General features: G+C 29.1%; 1 protein-coding gene across 2 annotated transcripts in view; it reads left to right on the top strand.

Moving 5' to 3' along the window:
* The window catches only part of LOC100165602, a 50,152-nt gene that overhangs the window by 16,196 nt on the left and 16,033 nt on the right, over window positions 1–17,923 (top strand). For both annotated transcript variants that reach the window (XM_001947396.5, XM_008181708.3), the window contains exons 3-5: window positions 13,431–13,615; window positions 15,883–16,053; window positions 16,642–16,814. In XM_001947396.5, coding sequence (XP_001947431.2) covers window positions 13,480–13,615; window positions 15,883–16,053; window positions 16,642–16,814 — 480 coding nt within the window. In that variant the 5' untranslated portion in view covers window positions 13,431–13,479. The remainder of the gene's footprint in view (window positions 1–13,430; window positions 13,616–15,882; window positions 16,054–16,641; window positions 16,815–17,923) is intronic.

The raw sequence follows: 17,923 nt of genomic DNA, 5'->3' as shown, positions 1-17,923 counted from the left end.
TAATAAATTACATCGTCGTTTATTTACATTTTACATTAAACTTAAATATCTATAAATAAATAATAATACCTATATATTAAAATATTATAGGTATTATTATTATGTTATAGTTAATGTATTCGAATATTTGAGCGTATAAGTTGTACGTAATTATGGTTGTTTATAATACTTTCGGATATACTTTTTTTAATTAATTAATTAATGCTTAAATATAAGATTGTAAATAATTTGTATTAAGATTTCTCTTTTCCATCAAATTAATTTAACCTGCTTAGCATCACAAAATGAAAAATTATTTTAATGTATCAACGTAAAGGGTATAACCTTATATTATACATATATTTCTATTGCAAAACCATTATAACGTTTACGCTCTATCATCTATATGTGTAGGATATACGATATTATGATGTTAAAATGAGTTAAATATAGGTACCTATTTAATTTGTTAATACATTACACAACATTAATTGATAGTTCGAACAAATTTTAAATCGAGAATGAAAGAGTATACATTTATATTTACTACCTAATCCTATTATTGTTCAATTAAACAAATATTTATAAATTATAATTATAAGTGAACAATTAATACCTTTTTTAATTTTTCTTATATCTATTACTTATTTATTATTGATTGGTTTGTAGTTTGTTCTAACAGAAACTTGAACTGCAATACTGGCTTTCATGAATCATGGATTATTATAATTTTTATAACAACAAATGCTTTGATTATTAAATTTAAATTTAGGAAACAGCGTCCATGTGTAAAATAAAAATCCCTGGATACCGTATCCTAAATTTAAATTAATAATCAAAGTTTCTACTAGTAATTAGCACATATACTTTTAATGTGTAGTAAATACTAAATAATGCATTTGTTAGTAAGTAAAACAATATATTATAATTTTTAATTAAAAAGTGACAAACATTATATACTATTATAACATTACACATAATATCAAATAATAAACTATACCTATGTATGAAAATAATTGAACATAAATTCAGTAATATCTATCAGTTGTGATTTGTGGTTATAGTTTTTAAATTCAATTAGTGACACATGAACAAATTATGTAATGTCATATACTTTCAACTTTGACTTTGTGATAATATTTACTGTGCGTAGTACCTACATTATTTATTTTTATTTGTAGTTTGTACATATTATATGTACTTAAATAAAAATGTGACTGAAATTACTTATGTGAAATCTCACATAGAATGACGCAGCTGGGCTATAATCAATCTACTATAAAGTTTTCTATATTATATTTTCAACATACATGTACCTACACTCTATTTGCTAATGCTATGTAATTTTCTAGCACGAATATACAAGTATACAATATTGAGTATATTATATTGTAGTTTCAGTGTTAATAACGCTTGAAATACTTGACCTACCTATACTGTATGTATATAGAATAAAAATAGCTGAAAGCTTAGATTAAAAACTTAGAAACGTTATAATCTATTTCACATTTATTATCTTGTTGTTGGATCACAATATAATGATTGTAAGAAACTATTTAGACTATTTACTAATTAGACATCTTTATTTATTATAATAAAAATAATATATTGTAATTAAATATTATTATGTAGGTACTTAATTTAATTTCGTTAACGTAATACAACGTACTAAAAACTACGGTTAAAATATGTAAGATCTCTGACACTAAGAATGTATTTTATTTAGTTTTTATTCCATTTTTACTCTTGAAAATATTAAAAAATTTTCGATTCGGACTAGAAATATTATTTTATGGTATTAAATATGTTTCTATCGACATTAAACAGCTGGAGTTCGTTGCCACCGGAAACTCATTTTACTTCACGTCGGCACCGGTGTCGTTTTGCAAATCGTTAAAATTATATAGTAAAAAAATCGTTTTTTTCCTAATAGAAAAATATCTCATATGGATAATATGTAGTGGAACTGCACGTAATATGGGTTCGGTCATCCAGTAAAATAATGGACTAGTTTGAAATCATTGATGCTCTGCAGTGACTATACAACGATTTATTACTTGTATATTTGTGAAGATAATATTATGAAGAGCTAACTAAAACACTTAACTCCCATATCTGTAAGATAGCATATCTAGTAAAATATGATATTATACCTATATTATTCTGGTATGTCATACACTCATATAGTCATATAAATTACATGATGTAATTAATTTGTTAAAAATTATAGCAAGTAAGCCATTCAACCGAATAATGTTATTGTTGTTTAATATTTGATAAGATAAGGCCTTAAAATATATCTCATATTATGGTTGTATTAGAATCATTTTGATATTTGTTTTCAAATATTTGAAATTAACTGTACTTAGAATTTAGAAAAAACAAAATCAAATTGTTATTAGATGTACCTAATTTTTATATTAAAATATTGAATACAAATAAAAGTAATAGTTATCGGCTTATTGTTTATTTAATTTATACATAATGTAATATATTATTAACATGTATTAGGTATATATTCATTGGGACTAAATATTTTTTGTATGCTAATTTCAGAGTCCAGAGAGGTATATATTGTGTTTATTTACATAATTACATAGGTATAATTTTCGTCTACAATCCTCTACATATTTTAAGTTTTAATGAAATAACTATACAGCATCTATGTCTAATGCCAATAATTATGATGCTAAATATGATAATTATTCGTAACTTGATTATAACTATAATTATAGCGTATAGTATAATACAGTTTTTGCCAACATTGCTACATGGAACTTTTTGGCAAGTATTATCCAATAGCCGGGTTATCTATAACCTATCGTTAACGACGAGTCAAGTATGGGGGATGAGAACAGGTATATGGTGTATACTTTAAACAGCATTATATACGATTTGAATTGGTCAATTTTAAATTATACAACCAATTATTAATGATAACTAACTATTAAAATAAATTTATGATCAAGGATTTGAGAAGTAAATTAGCATGTTTTTTGTCTAACTCGCCCTCATTCACTTGTAAATCTGTTCAAAACTTTCCTTGCAAAAATATTGATATATTTGTATTATTTAATTTGGGTAAAATGCCTTTGAATGTATATTATTGATATTCCATTACCTACAAATTATTAAGTACCAGGAAATTCTGGTCTGGTTCTGTTAAAGGTTATATAATATTATTATATTATTCATAAATCACATTACCAAATTAATATAAATAAATAATAAAGCAACATTGTTTTGAAGTGGCCGTTTGTCGATAGAAGCCTGATATTGGTATTTAGCGAAATTTAATTACGAATTTTCTTCTGACGTTGGAGTTTTAAACAAACAAATTAATATTATATTATATCCATATTAATATCTAGTCGATTGAACAAAAATAAAAATAGCTGTAATAAACTTAAAATGTGTATATGTATATGATAATACCGGTTTTATATTATATTTGCTCTAATCGAAATATCTGTAAAGGCTAGAATGACGTTACGGTATACGCTGTTTAAGTCATATTTCTGATTTCGGGTACATATGCACTTGTTTAAGCATCTATTTACTCATGATGTATTTTGTGTACTTGGATATAAACCGACGGGCGACGGAATTTGTTGTACTTAAAAGGAATTTGGTTCAAATCACATAAACTTACCAAAGAGATCGTGTTTCGATAGGGGTGTCTTAAAATATCTTTAATCTTAATACATTATTGTGTAAGCCACACTGACTCGATTAATGCATTAGGAAAAGGCTGAAGGGTTGGGTTGGATAATATAAAAATCATTGCTTCTTTACATAATATTACAAAATATAAAACTTATAGGGGAATGACGGAACGTAAACACATTATATAGCTTTCATATGTTTGATGATATTATCATTTATATAATTATAAAATATTATAAAGCCGGCTAAGAGTCTCAAAAATAAAAGATCACTTTAAATTTGTATCTAGACTTTTGTTCTAATTAAATTAATGAATAATATTCTTACTTGAAAGTTTTTTGAATAACGTGGGACCTTTATTTGGTTGGAAATACATAAATATGTGATTTATCTAATACTATTATATTGTTTAATTATCAACAATAATAAGTTTAATTTTACTCTTATATGGAGTAAAATAATCGATAACGTTAAAAAAATATCTATTGTTACTTACATTTTGTTCTACGTCAAATTAGTTTGATACACTTTCTCTAAAGGTCTGTTTATTAATACATAATACCTATTAAACCACGAAACCATTTTAATGCTCCACAGAACATTACATTAAGAGGACGTCACAGCCGCATGTGTTGTCTCCGTCTTCCACACGTACGATATAGACAAAACGCGTTTATTCAGTCTGAGTATAAGTCGCTCAATTTTGGTTCTAGAGTAAAAATACCTATTATAAAATTGAATTGTGACAATATTTCTGAGGACAAGTCGTTGCGTTTTTTCCATTATACCCTCGATTATACCCAATATAATGTTCATTATATCGTTTAAAAATATCAAACATTTTAACATTTTAAAAATACCTTTAACTTTTCAAAATTTAATTTTTTTTTTTTAAATCGACATCTTGCCCTCAAAAATATTGTCATATTTTAATTTTGTAATAGGTATTTCTATTCTAACACCAAAATTGAGCGAGTTTTACTGAAACTGCGTAAACGCGTTTTGTCCTATGTCTTATACTCACAATCTCGTTGCGGGAGTGTTTTCAGCCATTGCTATACGCGCCGAGCCACGTTTGTTCATATTATATAGGTAGTATATAATAATTATTAATATTGTATACCTAATAATATTATGTTGAATTATTCAAAAATTTTCAGAACTCTATTTTTCACGAATTATAACAGATCATAGATCATGACTTACAATGTTGCACACAAAGTTTTATACATTTTTAAATTATCGTATAACAATAGAACATTGTACAACACAGTAATTATATGTTTTGTGTTAAATAATAGGTACTATTGATAGTACTTACAAAAAAAAAAAAAAACACAATAAACATATTATAAAAATTTAAAAAAAAAACAAATTTAAATCCATTTAAGCTGACCTTTGCATATTAAACTAGGTCAGAACATAATAAATTTCTCTTAGGGCAGGTCACAGATTGAACTGTTAAGTATTATCGTCTCACTTCGTCCACCTTGTACGCTTTGATAAAAAATCAAAACAATTTTTCAATAACGGTTTGATTCATTCGTAAAATAAGCCCCAGCTTTTACAATGATAAAAATGTCAATTAAAAATGAAACATAAAACTAAATATTTTTAATGTTTGTAGTTTTTACTGCCTAGTTGCAAGAAATTGTAGGGTGAAATAATATACAATAATGTCTATATGTGTTACAACAATAACAATTCAGTGTAATTAATATTTGAAGGTTATGACTTATGAATAAATATGTAAATAGTTAAATAATAATAATATAGGTACCAGGTACCTATTGGTGTGTTATTATTTGAATTTTTGTGTATAGATTATACCGCCATGTTGGCGCTGGGCACTTTTGACTAGAAAAATTAAACAAACAATATGATAATATTATTAAATATTTAACTTAAGCAAAGGTCTGCGCTAGATTATACGATGTAATTTTCAGATTTTTGTAGGCATTTCCAGAAAGGTTTAAAATTTGACGCCTGGTACATTTGGTGGATAATATTTTTATAGCCTTCATCCTTCAACCTCAATATTCTGTTGATTCTTTGATTTTAATTTGACGAATTTTTTTTGATAAAATACATATAATATTATACCTATATGGCTATATATATATTAATTAATACAGATTTTAGTGAATTTAGTTTAATATACATTTGCTAATAGGTACAGTGCAGCATATATAATACATTTCGTGCGAATGGAACCTGCAAATACCAATATATTTTATAATAATTTTAAATTATAATACCGTACACACAAAGGAAAAAGGCAAATACCTATAAAAACGTCTTACTATATTTTATTTAGGTTCATAATAAAAAATACTACCTACTGTTTATAAACATGATACCTAATTCTTTTAACAACGAACAGTGAACATTCATTGTTAGAAAAAATTACTTAATTTACTTTTCTATTTACATTACTCATTGCTTCAAATTATCAAATAAAAAACCATAGATCGCTGTTTTAAAATAAAAAGTTGATAGTAAGTTCAACAACAAAGTATATATCATACTGTTATTATATTATGTTTGAATTGCACATATGTCTGATATCTATCGTTAAAAGTTTATACTTCTTGAAATAATGTGTATTTATTATTCTATTCAGTATTCACTGTTAAAATAATCACCCTTTATATAATTTATAATTGATATAATTCTTTTTCTTGTTAAATCGTAATGCGATTATTTAGTAATCATAATATTACAATTTCCAGTAAACAGTGGTTATAATAATACAATTGTATAACAGACACTATGGTGACATATGCGTGTTGACAATCTATATACGACTGTTGTACTTAGTGTCAAAATGTCTATCTATCAAGTTATCAGTGGCTATCATGACGGTAAAATGAATAAATCGCTTACGTATAACTTTCCAAAAGTAGGAATATTGTTAAATGATAATAAAACAACGTTTTTATTTATTATAATCAATGGTAATGCCTACTTTGGGTTTCACATAAAAGTGCCTGTATAAAATTTAAGCATCGATTTAAAATTTTTATCATAGGTTCCTACCGGAGGTGTGGTTTACCGGTCGAAATATCTCTAAAGTGAATTCGTTTGTTTTCCCGTTTCCGTTCTTGGAACGAACAGAAAAAACATTGTAAGATAGTATATTATATATTATTTTATTATTAGATACGATTTAAACGTTTATAATTCACTTATAGAAAAGTAGGTACCAGCAATGACGACGCCGACGACTAGAATAATGAAAACATCACGAGGAAATGTAATAGATATTTATAATAATATTATAGCGCGTGTAATTTCGTATTTTCTTGCTCTCCCCAAAATACTACGACGCGTAATCCGCACCCAGTGCCGTACAGCGACGTGCGTTTACAGTATACAGAATGTCCGGAAAGTTTGAAGGTCTTAATATATTTAATACATTAAATATGTTTTATACATACGTGCGTATATAAGTATATTATGCATATCCAGAGGCGTTTCTTACCACAAAAACGCTGAATAACATTATTATGATGCGCGCACGTCCGACCGCGACGGTGGCGAGACGGATAGTATATATACTATATAGGTACCAGGTAATGGTTATCTGGTACAAAATGTATTATAATAATTGCAGTTCCGTTCACGTCTGCCATCGTGCAGGTCTACGATCGCAGCGGCGTTACGCCCACTGCCGCGAGTCGCGACGGTTCGTCTAGCGCCGACGGAACAGCGCGCGCGGGTTGGTGAAAGACGGTTAGCAAAGGTCGCTGTGGGGCGATCGTTGACTTATTGTTTTTGATGTTGTTATCTAAAACTGAGTAGAACGACGCGCATTCGACCCAATTTCAAAATCTGCATTCGGCCGAAATAAGTATTGCCCACCGCCGATAGGTACATCTGCCGCTGCACGACCATGACGGCTACACTACCTAAATGTGTATATTATATGTGTAGAAGAGCTGCTGATGGATAGTGTAGGGTGACATTTCGCAATGATTGTAAACCTACTGCCGCTGGAAATGTTTTTATCTCACGAACCGTAGGCATATTAACATAAGCGTACCTATGTAACATTTTTGTTTGAAAAGTGGTTAGGTATAGATAAATGGCTTTGAGACATGATTTTGTCATCCACGCGGTTTTTTTAAATGCTGACCACCACCACCGCCGCCGCTGCTACTGCATAATGTTGGACACGAATAAGTAAAACAATATTTCCACCCCTAGCAAATCCGCCGTTGCACTACTGCGGGTGATGTATATACTATATAATATAGGTGTGCGTAATATGTTATATGCTATATATGCATCATTTTGAATCCTCTTTTCCAACATGCGTAAATTATTATATAGCTGTATGCTGCAGTAACCGGGCCACTAGGACGTATAATGTAATAGGTATCTTATAAAACACGAGAATCGCGCACCCCAAGCAACGCGATAACCACGATGATAAATATTATGCTGCACGCGCGAATTTCATCACAAAATATTATGTTCACCGCATATTAATTAGTTTTAGCTATAGCGGAAAATCCAATAATATTTTGTCTGTTAGAGATAAAACGGCACGAAAATAATTAGAAGTTGATTTGATAATAATTTACTGGAGTTAAAAAATTCAAATTTAAAGTACATTGTTTCCGTTTTATTAATAATTGTATTAATACTTTTAGGTCATTCTTTAACTATGCATTATATAAATTCTATTGATGGTTCTATAAGGGAAAACTAAAATTATTTTTTGTAATCAAATTTAACTTTTAGATATTATAGGTAAGAACTATTCAGTATTCAATGTCTATAAGTATTTTTTTTTCAATTTACTTTAGTATAATATAACAGTGTATACTCGTAAAAGAAAGAAATATTGTACGACATTAAAAATAATTGGAATCACACAAAATGTTCGAAGTTAAATTTTAAGTTCGTAATTTTGTATACAAATTGAAATAAATAAAACTTGATTACATATTTTTATATGAGTTCATATATTATCATTTCTTTGAGTAGTATTTAATTATTACCCGTATTTTTTTTTCAAGTAGAACAAATTGAATTAAAAAAATGCCGAGGTTTCAAAAACTAACTTTTTACTTTATTCACATACCGTCCTATATATTTATTTATGTATAGATAAAGATATAATGCAAATTAAAATTATCCATAAGGGAGGTAAAGTTTTTTTTCAATGGCTCGTGTGAATGATACTTGATTACCATCATGTCCCTTCGGTAAATTCGTATATTCTTATATACCTATACATAGATTTAATAATCCCGTCATACGACTTCCATCGTGGAAGTTCCACGACATCGTTTAACCTTAACCGTAATCTTTTTTGTATGTATACGTCACTAAACTTGGTGGCGGCCATCATGTTAAAATAACAAACACGTGTTGTCGCTTGTTGAATACAATTGTGGAGTAAGATTAAAGATACTATAAGGAAATAAAAATACAAAACAATAAAGTTCTCGAAAATTCAATAAATTTGTCTGATATATATACATTATTATTATTATATAGGTACTGACGTTATTATATTAAAGAATAAGATCATCAAGTGCGATGGCGTAATTTGTTGACCCTAAATGATCGTATAGTCGTTCGGAAGAGATAGTGCACGTAAATAATAATAATAATTAAAGAAGCATTGGTTTTGTATTTTTTGAATTCTAATAATTTATATATTAATTTATTTAACGTTAGATAGTATTCTTCTCACACAATTCTGGAACAAAATTAGATTCGATTGGAGATACTTGATTCAAATTAATATACTAATAAACTATATTTATGTTTATAGTGCCTATATAAATTGTAATATTATTTATTATTAATAAATAATATACATAAAAATTGTAAATCTTAGATTAGAGGAGTTGAGTATCTCTGTAAATTATTGGTGATAGGTCATAATATTATTTTTTTTTTTTTTAGCTTTTACGAGCCATTTAACCTAACCAGTTCTCCCCAAACATCTCTTGCGTAGGCTAGATCTAAGTTTCCATTCCAATCCGGCTTTAACTCCTCTATATCTCTTCTAACTGCATCTAGCCATCTTTGTCTTGGGCGTCCCCTGGGTGATTTACCATAACCATCTTTATGAGGGACCCATCAGCTCTCCACGCATGCCCAGCCCAGGCTAGTCTTGAACTCCTTACGAACTGCACTATGTCCTCTTTTGGATATAGATTCTTCAGATCCTCATTTGACCTCCTTAGCCATTTTTGCTCACTGTCATCGAAAACAGGTCCGTAAATTTTTCTCTCAAAGACTTAATATATATTAAGTATATATAATATTGTATTATAAGTAAAAGATATCTTTGTCAAACTATCTCTGTCGAAAATCTTACATCAAAATTATCTTTGAATAAAATATTTTTTAAACTGATATTTGTACAATTTATATTAATATACATTAAATATGTATTATTATAATTATTTTTTTTTGTTATTTTTAACTACTTTAAATTATGCAAAGTAAATATTTTCAAAAACTTCAATAGTTTTTAAAAATTTATATATTTCAGGGGTACCTATATTGTTTCATAATTGTATATAATATATGAGTTGCTTTTCTAAATATATATTATATATTTAGAAAAGCAACTAATTTACTTCAAAGATCAATAGTACTATTATAAGTACCTACCAATATAAAATAATTATAAAGTAAAACAATTGCCTGTTTCGTCTGTTGTGGTTGTGAACTTGTAAATAACGAACTGCACTTATACTTGTTGTATTATATACAGAGCTAAATATATTTGTTCTTCCCATTATAATAAAAAAATTGAAGATCCCTTATGTTCTAAGATATTATGACCTTTTTTATTTTTAACAATAGTTATAATTATAATTTAAAAGTTAAAATATTTTATAGTAAGTATGGTAAAATAACTGATTAAATATAACCTGCAGTATATGATACTATCACTATGATATGTAAGAAGATATTTTTGAAACAACACATTTTTTCCAAAAGATATTTTGACCGGTCAGCAAAATGTACACTGGGCTCTTTAAAGCTCTAGACTTTATGTTTATAAAAAATAAACAATTTTTTTACATAGAAACAATACACTAGTATACCTATTGTCAACATTTTCTAAATACGAAAAGAATAACTGATGGATTATTACTAAAAATAGTATATTAATCCTGAAAAATGGAGTTAAATAAAATAAAAATCATTTTCGATTTTTTCGTACAGGTACATTAAAAAACGTATTGTATGAAAAAATGTATTAAAATACCAAATCATATAAATTGACAGGCCACTGCTGTTTCGTGAGATAGTACTCGTTTGTTATTAAAGTATACATGGTATGTAAGTGCCTAGAATGTACTGTACATGCACTACGCAAATGTAATGGTGAACTGATCAGATCAGCCCTGGGGAGGCAGATAGCCGACCGTAGCGATGATGGCGCATGGATGTGGAACATACTTACGTACGGCGTACATATAATTATTATTAATACAATATATACGTGTAATGTATATTATACTATTGATATTATCATACGACTTTCAAACGATTGTCGTACTTTGTTAATTACGGTTGACAGGGTTTGGAATGGGGGTGAAGAGATGAATTTGGCCGTGGTTAGAATACCATATAGGTGATTTAAAAATGATAGTAAATAATATTTAAAATTAATCCTTCAATATTTCATAATTTGTAAAAATTGTCCAATTATATAATAAATAAAATTAATTCAATATTGAATCTGTTTTGTATTTTTGTTAAACTGTATTTAATGATGACTATTTTATTATCCTCGGTAGGTATTTACATTCATAATCACTTTGCAATCACTCAGAAACAACTCGTTCGAATTTTGATTTAGATAAGATAAAATGCTTAAAAAATATTATCTGCTTAACAATTAAAGTAAACAAGATCGGTTTTCATTTAAAAAAATATAAATGTTTGTATCACCACATATTACTCTCCTTAAAAAATATAAATAATTAAAAATATTTGTCTTTAGTATATACCGAATAATTTCAAAAGTTAGAATTTGAATAAATTCATTATTGAAGAGAAAAATGGGGGTGAGAACTGAGAGTGCTAGGTGAATCGCCTTGTATAAGAGGACATTGACGCATATTGCGTATATGGTACATATATATATATACAATATAGTATAATATATGATATATATAATATATATAATGTAGATAGGTTTGTGTACTGCATGCCGCCCGTAGCTGTGTGTGATGAATAATATTATTGTTCACAATCAGTGAACGGGTTAAAAGCACGCGCTGCACAATACCGTGTGATAATCGTCTGTAGCGGTATCCCCTTCCCTTTCACTACATACACGCTCATTCATCTCTACGACCTTTCTATAACGTGGTTATTCGGTTCCCATAGTTCTCATCGTGGTCGCCGACGACGTTGAGCGGATCATAATTTTTGTGTGACGCGTTGTGCAGGTACCTACGTATAATAACACAGTTACTGCGTGTATAATAATAATAATATATTAATTGATCTATGCTGCGGCGTACATAGTACACACCGAGTGTGTCCAATCCAGAATTATATAATAATAATAATAATAATATTAAAGCGTGGCCCCCCGTCGAATGACCAGCTTCTACAAATGTTTCCACCTTATATAAGTATTTAATATTTTTTTAAAAATACATTCCTATTATTTTGCTTCATTTATGCAGGTACAATGAAATATTAAGCCAGTATAATATTACTTACTACAAAACGTGATAATACCGAAGTTGGGATGATGAGCATCTCAATAAACAGCATCACGATTTATAATATGTAATATGTATTATGTATGATACGAGTGATAATATATAATATGGATGTATTACAGTTGAGTCCCAAGAACTCAAAAATTTACACTTAATTCAATCTAAAATAACCTAACTCAGTCCAACAAATATTACGTAATTGTGTCCAACGCATAATTTAAAATAAGAGTATTAGAACTCAATTAGGCGTATTATTAGACGGAATTTAACTATAAATATTTCAAACGTAGGACTGAACTGCATAACCATTATGTATATTATTATTATATTAAAGATTATAGCTGTATTACATAAATATATTATAATATAGCTATAATCAATGAACAATGAGTAATATATCATTCACATGGCTATATAAGTATAGTATTACATGTAATATGTGCAGACTGAGGGTAACATTTCGGTGCCCGGAAACTAGAAAGACGTGCGACGGGAACAAACAAAAAACCTTCTTTTAAAAACAAAAAAGGGGGTTGTGTATACAAAATATATTATTATACCCAGTAATATAAATATATAAATATATAACACAACACGATATGACGAGTTTTTCCCGACGCACAAATGCATTTCATGTATTTAATACAATGAAAAACAAAAGTGTTATTTTTTAAGCAATGTCATACAAACACGAAACAGAAAAATAAAAGTGAAGCGGGGTACCATACATACGATACATCCATATATTATATGTGTACATCGTCCACCTCGTCGTACTGTCCATTCCGTAGTTGTCCGTTTCTATATGTATATAATTGTATAATTGTATAATGATAATAATAATAAAACATAATATCCAACCTCCCGCATATTATACTACGTTAACTTGTATAGCTACGTCTACGACACACTTCGGGCCATCGCATTATACATTATATTATTATATTACGTTATTATGACAAGGCACGCAGGAGGGTGCGTTCTCCTTTTCGATCCGGAATTAACACGTTCGTTTTTTGGTTATATTATTATTATTATTATACCGTCGTGTGTGCATTGTTCCAGGTCACAAGTCCGGCGGCGATGCGTCCGGCATTCTGTCCGAGCCAGTGACATGGCCACGTTGTCGTCAGCTTGCAGCAGTTACGTACGCCAGCAGCCCGGACAACCTTTAAAAACGCTAAACGTCACGAACGCCATTCTCCGCACGGACAAAGGACAGGCGTCGTCATACCGGCCACAATGCACGGGTGAGAATTATAATATATTATGTTATTATAGCTATATTATTATGTAGCATATAGGTATGTGTTATACGTAAAGGCATGTATAAATTATATTATTTTAATTGTTATTGTACATCATTTGTATCTCTGCCGATTACGAACTCACGTTTTGCAATCTACGCTCCTCGTCCTTCATCCCTCCATCATCCATCCATTCCTCCTCCTAACCACCATCGTTTACCGAACGAATTTCACTATCCATCAAATTGGATATTCAATAATACACGCGCTGGGCAAAAGTATATAAATTTATTAAACTTCATGCGGGAAATCCATAAGTCTAATGCGTGTATGGTGTACCATTGTGTAACTTCGAGTTTGTGGGTTAAAAGTGTTTCGTGCACTTGTTTAGTGCCATTAGTACAATTAAGTCTAAATTATGATTATAAGCACTAACAGTGATAAAAAAAAAAATGAATTAATGATCCATTTTCACAACGAATTATATTATATGCATTTGGGAACCTAACAAAATAATAGTTCTAGGTGCTGTATAAACTATAAGTAATGTACTTCTAAATATTGGTATTACTTATATAGTCATAATGTATGTAACAATAATTACTTAACAGCACTTAACCGAAGGGTGAGAAAAAGTTACAAATAGTCAGATAAGTATCAGATAACAAAAACCCATTTCACATTTGTTCATAGTAATAAATAACTATTAATGAAATATAATAGTCGTTATATTTCGTTTATTGCCTGTTCCTAAGTAAATATTTGTATTTTGTATACTACTTTATGTACCAACTGCTTGTGAACATATAAAAGCCTTAACTGCCACCGACTCATTTGCTCGACTTAAGAAATGGGTTAAATAATATTATTAATATTACTGCCGTTAATACTATGATTATATATAGTATAATAATTGTTCGATAACCTTCAAACACACGTTTACAAAGTCTGTAATTAATAATTATCCATTACTATAATATAGGGTACCCACAGTAAAGTCAATAGGTTAATTTGAATGGTCAAAATATGGTACTAAAATTATTATATAACTTTTATTTACAAATTTACTTTAAAAAAAAAAATTAAAAATAAAATCCGACAATTCAATGTAATTTATTGTTTTTCCTATAGTCATTTTTGATTTTTTTGATTTCATTAAAAATTTGTTTCGTTATGTGGATGTACCATGTACTGACTACGGATCAAGTTCCGTACTACTAAATTTCTGTGAAAAGTTATCCATATTGTGTAATTACGATGTGTAAAAAAAGTAGTTCCGTTTCGTGAACTGGAAGAAATGTCTACCCATTATACGTAATGGAAAACATAATATAAAATAGATCTCACAAAATGTGGGTATACTCCTATTTCTTATCTATATTCTATACGACTAGCTCACAAACTTCGTCAAGGAAATCAGACAACAGATCCTAATTTTCAATAATAGATATATCATATATTATTTAAGTCCCAATATAATATATCTGTTCTACTGAGTACTGTAGTTAATGAACGACGAAACATTTCCTGGTGAAATTCAATCTTGGCGTTTCCACTATATAGATACGACAAACCACAAAATGTGGTTTATTCAATTTCTAACGGTTCAATAAACGATATCACTTTCACTGATGGCCGATGCGACAGGAAATTTGAAAAAAAATCAGTTTAATACATATACATATAGGTACTCGTATATAGCTTCCGTATCAGCTGCTCAGTTTTCCGATTTAGAGAGGAAGTGCTCAAAATTAAGCACTCATATTAGGTATTGCTTTCCAGTCGGGTGGTCCAAAAATACCTGTAGTTCACGGTCTATCTAACCTGCACTCGTGTAATCATAATGTGATGTCCGCCTTGTTCGTGTCGTTGACATTGGGAATCGATATGGCTCGTGCTGCAACACCGAATACCTAACACTAGGATAATATATTATACAATTATAGTCATATATACAATACAAAAAAATGTATACAAAACATAAAACAGGAAGGAAGTTGAAACACTGCAGTGTAGTTCATATAAACATTATGCGTATAATGTGTAAAGTATCGCCACTCAATGAGCAGTGATCCGAAAAACTGTATACATGTACTTACATAATATTATTTAATAATATAACAGGCACTAAATATGTTATATATAGTGTGCCGCACTGGCTGTATCAAATTACGGTATATAACTAATAATATATTAGCGGAAACGGATTTATGAGTTTTATTTTTCAGACAGAGTTTTTTGAGTTTATATTTTTGAATTTTTGGTTTCAGCGAAAAGAAAAAGCGCTGTGGAACTATTGCAAGAAACAAAATCGCTTTACGTCAAATCGGAAACAGTGCTCGACAGGAAACAAGAGCTCAGGCGGAGTCTCCGAAGCAGTGGTTCTTCCGACAAGGGCTCATCATCGCATGACATTGCTTCCGGATGTTATAACTATAAAGGTACGACGCTACAACGTTTTCCAATTATTGAGTTGTGTAAATATCTATATTTGTAAAATTTCAATTACCTACGTCAAATAAATAATTGTATACAGATCCTTGTTTGACTACCCCTTTAAAATGCGAATATCGGAAAATCGTTCCTTATTGCACATATCGATCATAATTAATTTAATATCCGAATAAAAATTATGTACGTTTTGTAGGTTTTGATATGTAGCGATGAATGAGCGAGTGAGTGAGTGAGTGGTACTTTGATTTCATATATTAAGATTATAATATATAATATGTATGTAAAAATTAAAAATTAAAGTTTTCATTTATGTAATTTTTATTTATCAAAATTATTTTCTTGAGCACGGCATTTAACCGAAAAATAGTTTTGAGTTGAAATTATAAAGGTGAGTTTATAACTTAAATTGTGTTTATAAAAGTTAAATAATATATGGCTTGTCTCCGTGACATACATTTAAATTTGTCGTGAAAACTTATAACTTGATAACATTTATAAACTAAAATTTACGGGTGAATCAAAAGGAATAAATCCATTACATAGTGACTTAATACTCATTAAAAATTTCTGTGTAGGTAACTGCTGTAATTGGTCGAGCGGAAGTTTTACTTGTCTGCCGCCACCTAAAAGCCCTCGACTGGTGGCTGGATGTCAGAGAAAGTCAACGGCGGACTCACAACAGCTTCAAAACGATCTCAGACGTCTATTGAATACTGACTCTAAAGAAAACTTATTCGAAGCAACTTCGGTAAGCAATCCACAATAATATGATATTTAATACAATATTAATTATTTTATTTTTTTATGAAATCTTAATAATTGCTTATTTATTTATTATCGTGTGATATACCTATACATCATTCTATATATAAGTTTATTGCAACTTTTTTTAACTATTTGAATAAATTTGAATTAAATCCAAACAATTACAATGTATATTATAATATTAATTTAAATATTATGTATATTTAATTGTAGTTAGTAAGAAGTTTTATTTCTATACAATTTCATACGGTAAAAATGTAATGATTTTTATCAGTAGGTATATTGTATATACAACCTACCTTGTACTTATTTTTATAAATATTAAAATAGTTCGGTTTTTTAATATTTTTTTTTTTAAACCGTGTAACTTTACAATGCTAGAAGACCTATTTTATTTTTTAAGCATAAAAAAAAATATTGCGTGAAAAGTCAAAACAACTGATGCGCGAATTTCATAAATTCTCGCGGTAGAAAAAATTCAATATCAAACAATAGAGCGCGGAATAATGACATCTCCGCGTTACTGCACCTCGGCCGATTTATTTAGTTTTCACACCCCATGAAGAAGTGCTGTAGGTATATATGGGATGATGGGTGTAGGTTACGGTCAAAGTCCGATTGACGGTCAATCCCGGCTTGACCTCGGTTAAATCCAGGATCTACACTGCAGCAGATTTATTAGAGTACCTACCTTATATTATACGATATACAAATATATAAATCTGAATAAATATTATTTTTCACAAAAATATCGACTGATACTTTCTGGTTACGATGTAATATAACATCATGTACCTATACCTATTACCTGTTCAGGGGGAACTTTATATCTTCCAAAATATGTACAGTGTGTATTTGTTTTATTCATATTTGTATTGAATTGACACAGGCAGCAGGTTTGTGTGTGTGTGTGTGTTTGTGTGTGGGGGGGGGGGGAACGAAAAATAAAAACATTCAAACTTAAACATATCGAAAAACTGTTTATAATAAATATTTTAAATTCTTTGTATCCAATGGCGCAAATACTAAAAAATTCTATATACTAATAGTCACCAGATTTTATATATACTAAACTTTATTTTACTTATACTT

Source organism: Acyrthosiphon pisum, chromosome A1 (genome assembly GCF_005508785.2).
Source record: "Acyrthosiphon pisum isolate AL4f chromosome A1, pea_aphid_22Mar2018_4r6ur, whole genome shotgun sequence".
NCBI lineage: Eukaryota > Metazoa > Arthropoda > Insecta > Hemiptera > Aphididae > Acyrthosiphon > Acyrthosiphon pisum.
The sequence above is the reverse complement of the archived record's forward strand: the minus strand, read 5'-3'. Positions and strand labels throughout refer to the sequence as shown.